The sequence below is a fragment of the Nicotiana tomentosiformis genome, chromosome 8 (assembly GCF_000390325.3).
Source record: "Nicotiana tomentosiformis chromosome 8, ASM39032v3, whole genome shotgun sequence".
NCBI lineage: Eukaryota > Viridiplantae > Streptophyta > Magnoliopsida > Solanales > Solanaceae > Nicotiana > Nicotiana tomentosiformis.
In genome coordinates, this window is record NC_090819.1 from 90,517,703 (window position 1) to 90,523,137 (window position 5,435).

At 35.2% G+C, this 5,435-nt stretch overlaps 1 protein-coding gene across 1 annotated transcript; it reads right to left on the minus strand.

Annotated features, from left to right (window-relative positions):
* Positions 1 to 276: 276 nt before the first annotated feature.
* On the minus strand, positions 277 to 4,855 carry LOC104117321 (leucine-rich repeat receptor-like serine/threonine-protein kinase SKM1). The gene is made up of 4 exons (XM_009628365.4): positions 4,703 to 4,855; positions 4,489 to 4,563; positions 1,652 to 4,280; positions 277 to 801 (listed from the first exon to the last, which is right to left on the minus strand). Exons 3-4 carry the CDS (start codon positions 4,152 to 4,154, stop codon positions 449 to 451), a joined length of 2,856 nt encoding a protein of 951 aa, XP_009626660.1. The 5' UTR covers positions 4,155 to 4,280; positions 4,489 to 4,563; positions 4,703 to 4,855; the 3' UTR covers positions 277 to 448.
* Positions 4,856 to 5,435: the final 580 nt, after the last annotated feature.

Sequence of the window (5,435 nt, forward strand, 5' to 3'; positions counted from 1 at the left end):
AAGCCCCCTTAGTCTTCAATGACATGCCAACTTTAATTTTAGATTCATATTAAGACGTATATTAGGTTGACCATAATATAACTTTAAATACCATAAGGCTAAAAGAGTAGCCCTCACTTAGTCGTAATAGTGATCAAAATACGAAAAGGGCATTAACTACACATATACTTCCTTATAGGAGATTGGTAAAACCATTTTCCCTCTAATAATTATCTATATATAAGAAGCATGGAGTTCCACTATGTTGCATATACTACAAATAAAATACAATGAGAATGAAAATTTTAAAAGTTGTCGCAATCTATATATTAGCATTTAGTTTTATATCTACATTTTTACACTCAAATAGTAGCATGCCACATAGCATCCCAAAATGAGCAACACTCAGAAGCTGAAAGAAAAAGTAATTTAGGCAGAACAAAAATCTTGGAGTTAAAAGTCCCAAAATCTAAACACTAGAACACCTTTTCAAACCTAAACCACAAGAATTTGATCTCACAAAAGAGTCCAAGGTCTTTGCAACATCACTAGCACAGGGTCTTGATGTTGCTTCACTAGCAGTGCACTGCAGTGCTACATTCATCATTTCCACCATTTTATTCTGATTATTCACTGCATCACTCTTCATTGCTGGATCAACCCATGTCTCTAAATGGCATTCTGAGTAGCAATATCGTGCCCAATCGACGACATTCTCATGCAAGCCAAATTCAGCATCAGCAGGGTTTTTGCCAGTCAATAGCTCAATTAGTAGAAGGCCAAATCCATATATGTCACTCTTCTCAGATATTCCTTTGTATTCTGCCATTACACCCAAAAAAAAAAAACGAAAATTACAGTTAGAATGGGAAAGATTTTATTATCTTTTAGTCCTATTGCGTGCATGGCATAAAGGGCCACGAAATAGGATTATGATATGATTTTGTTACATGACTAGATCTATTGTTTTCTACGTAAAGAACGAAATGATAAAGCTTAGAATCATGTCTCTACATTAATACTCATGAAGCAAAGAAGAAAAACATTCATGATTGCCTCCATGAAATTTGTTTGCGTAATTCCTTGACCTCATAATGACTGTTATGGCCCAAAAAAGAATCATAATATTAGCGACTACAATAAAGCAAAGTAAAAGCAGAACCCAGAAAAAGACCAAGAACGTAGCATCTAACTGTTTCTGTTCTAATCAGGAACATACAAATTAAAAAAATTATAGTTAGCACATTAATTTTCAACATAACGTGACAGCCCTATCATATCGTGTCGCAACTAAGATGGAAAATTAATTCCTATCAAAATTTTAGCTACCCTCTTCAGAATTATGTATTGTCTAGTATGTTTAACAAAACAAAATCTTAAAACATATTTCTATCACAAAGGTAAAACTAAAAAATAAATATATATGTTCTTTAATTTTCAATTAAAGACAGAAATGGTTTATTCTCATTTAATCACAACCTCTTGCTAATACAATAACAACAACAGAACTGAGTGTAATCCCACGTAGTAGGGTATCGGAAGGATATTGTGTACAAACTCTTACTGGAGTAATAAATTCCAAAAAAGGAGAAATATATAAACAGCAAGCAATTAACCCTAGATATTATTCATATGTAATGGACTTATGACAAGGATAAAATGGTAAATTTACCTGGACCAACGTAGGCTGAAGAGCTGAAACCTTTGCTGCTAGTGAAAATAGTAGGAAGACTCAATCTCAGGTGAGCTTCATCTTTGCCGTCGATGAAAACTTTCCGAGGAGAAAGGTCACCGACAACAATACTTGGCGAACAAGAAAAATGCAAATATTTGAGAGCCCTAGCAATTCCTATAGCCACTTTTTGTCTACGTTCCCAATTCATGACTCCAATTGCTTCACTCCAATCTTTTCCTTCTACGTACTCATAAACCAAAATTCCACATTTCTCTGATTTGCATGCAGCTATGAGCTTCACAACATTTGGATGTCGAACGTTCCCTAGTTCTTGAATATCTGTCCAAAAACTTTTTGGAATATTCAATTTCACATGATTGAATTTCTTCACAAAGATTTGTGTGTTGCTTATTTCAGAAGATAAAATGTCATTGAGGGTGATGGATTTTGAAGCTTTGGAATCAAAGAATTGAATATCCCAATTACCATCTTGAGTACTCTCAACTTTCTTGAGCTTCAACTCTCTTCTCCTTTGGATGAATACTACAACCAAGGCTGAGAATACTAACAAGACTAGTATACCAAGAAGACAAGTCAAGAAGAACCACCAAATTGAGCTTCTTTTGGCGGCTTTGCACGGCGGCAAACCACTTGTGATTTCGTCGCCGCGGCCACCACAAAGTTGATTTCCGACCACCGCGCTGGAATTTATGGCTAGGAAAGCTCCAGTGGATGGTAAAATTCCATGGAAATGGTTGTGAGAAATATTGACTAGGACAAGTGATTCAACTTTTCCTAAATTTGGTGGGATTTCGCCTGATAATTCATTCATTGACAAATCAAGAAGGCTAAGGACTGGCATTTCTGAAAGACTCATTGGAATTTGACCTGATAGCTGATTTTGGCTTAGGTCAAGAGTCACAAGCTTTTTGCATGAAGATAATTCATCTGGGATTTCACCTGAAAGTTTGTTGCTACGTAGCTTCAGCTCCATTAGTTCTGAAAATTGCCCGAAACTTCGAGGAATATTACCAGAAAAACCATTTTCTGACAAGACTAGATTTTCAAGATTCTTGGTACCAAAGGAATTTGGCAAGGTACCAAAAAACTTGTTCCTAGCCAAATTTAGCATTTGAAGTGCTGGCATATCCCATTTCCTTTCACTAATGGATCCAAAAAGATTGTTGCCCGAGATATCGAGGAAGTAAACAAGTGGGAGTTTAGTGAATTCCACGGCCAATTCACCACTGAGTTGGTTGTTTTGCAAGCGGACCCTTTGTAAGCTTTTGCAATGGCTCAAGCTCACAGGAATTTCGCCTTGGAGTGAATTTGAGAAGAGTATGAGTTTAAAAAGATGGCCGGAATAACATATGCTTTCGGGTATTTTTCCAGTGAGATTATTGGTGGAAAGGTCTAGAATTGTGAGATTGTTGTATTTTCCAAGGTCCTTAGGAATCTCACCTGATAATTTGTTAGACCATAGTTGAAGAACTTGAATATGGGGCAAAGAAGTCAAAGCATTTGGAATTCTACCAGTGAAATTATTGGCAAACAATTGTAGAACTTCCAGATTTTGCAATTGGGATATAAGCTCAGGAATTTCACCAGACAAGAAGTTATCACTTAAATCAAGTGATACCAATTTCTTGAGATTGAATAAGGATCTTGGAATTGGGCCAGTGAGCTTGTTTATGTAGAGAAAAAGGTACTTAAGATTGGTGAGATTACCTATAGATGAAGGGATTTCACCTGTTAGATTGTTGTACACGAGATCAAGATGATATAAAGAAGTCAATTCACCAATCTCCTTTGGAATTCCACCTGAGAAATTGTTATATCCCAAGTAAATAAGCTTCAATTTCTTCATAAGACCTAGTTCTCCAGGAATTTCTCCGATTAATTGGTTTGAAGCAAGAGTCAAGAATTCCAAATTAGAAATATTTGCAATAGACTTTGGAATGCTCCCAATCAAGACATTTCCACCAAAATCGAGAACTTTGAGACTCGAAAATAGTCCAATATTTTCGGGGATTTTCCCTGAAATCATGTTATTTGATAGATCCAATGTCTCAAGAAGTGGGATTCTTGAGCCTTGAGGAAGTGGACCTGTGAAGTTATTGTTGCTAAGATTGAGAAATCTAAGTGCCAAACAAGATGAGAAATTGCTTGGAATTTCACCGGAAAGCTGATTATTGGAGAGATCAATTGATTCAACATGTGGCAAGTTGAAAACACTCTCAGATATTTTTCCAGATAAATTCTTTCCTGAGAGCTCAATTTTGGCAACATGAGACAACTCATCACAAATAACACCATTCCAATGGCAAAAAGATTGAGATGGAATCCAATCATGAAGAGACCCTAACGGATCCTTCATCGATGCTTTCATCGATAAAAGTAGCTCGAGCTCAGAACATCTACACTGCTGCATGTAAAATAGCATGAACGCGAACACGAACATGATCAACTTATCGCGTGGTTTTGATCCTTTCTTGGCCATTTTTTTCTCTAGTTGAAACCTCTATATCATCAGTTGCATGGAAAAGGGGAAGAGCCTGTTTGAACTTTAAGATGGACTAATAAAGCTTGAACCAACTTTCTGCTAAGAGGAATGATCCTTCATTTTCTGTCACCAGCATGAAAAAATTCTCTGTTAATATAACAAAACATTGGGATCTGGTGGTTTACAAAGGAAAAAGTTGATGGACTAAAAGCTAAAATAATCTCAGCTTTCTATGTGGAATCTTTTGATATATACATCTGACATTACATATAACTATAAAAAAAACAAAACAAAAAAACCTCCTATTTATATCATCATTATGAAAACATACCAGGGAGCACTAAATATTTGTGTAATGAAGAACCCCAGGATTTATTATATCTTCCAGACAAATATGAAGTGGATCCTGAAACAAGACATGGTTGAAATTAGATCAAAAAGCATATATAATGGATATATGTTGCAAAGAGTAATTACAAAAATAAAAACAATGAAAGATGAGCAATAAAATATGAATTTAACATAAGGTGATGAAGAGTAATTACCAAAAGTGAACTGTAAATTAATATATGAAGGTTTGCTTGGCTTTTTTTAGAGCTTGAATGCAAAGAACTAGAGTTTTAGTAATGAGGGTTTGAAAAGAAGATGGTTGGATAGGGTTTGGGAGTGAGAATTTGAGAGTATAAATAGAAGGAGTGATAGGAAAATGAAAAAGGGCAGAGAATTGTTGGATAATTACGAGAACGCACCTTGACCTGTATTTGAAGTTTTGAACACGAATGGGTTGGAAGTGAAAAGTAAGAAAGGGAAGGGACATATGTTGGAAAAAGGCTTAAGCTTTTGTCGGATTTTACCAAAATGCTCTTTTGACTGCCTTTTGGGATTGTCAAAAAAAGGATTTCTCTAACCGTTGAAAAAGTTTATTGCCCATGTGAGATTATTTTTCTTTTTCATCCTTTAAATTACATTCGATAATTATAATAAACAAAACCTAGCAAATGGCAATCCCAACCAGTTTTTGAAATTTTCAACTGACATCTTTCAGATTTGAGACTTCAAACAGTGAGCTGGATTACTTTTTAATGTGCTAAATTCTAGTTCATCCAGAGTAGTGTACCCTAAATAACATTAGTAAGGTAGTTTACTCCAGCTTTCAATATTAGAACTATACCATATACTTATTACAGATAGAGTACTATTTAACCCTTAATTTTAATTTGTTAAAGAGAAGCTGCCTGGGAAATCCTTTTTTCATTAAATCGGATAATTAACTATGCA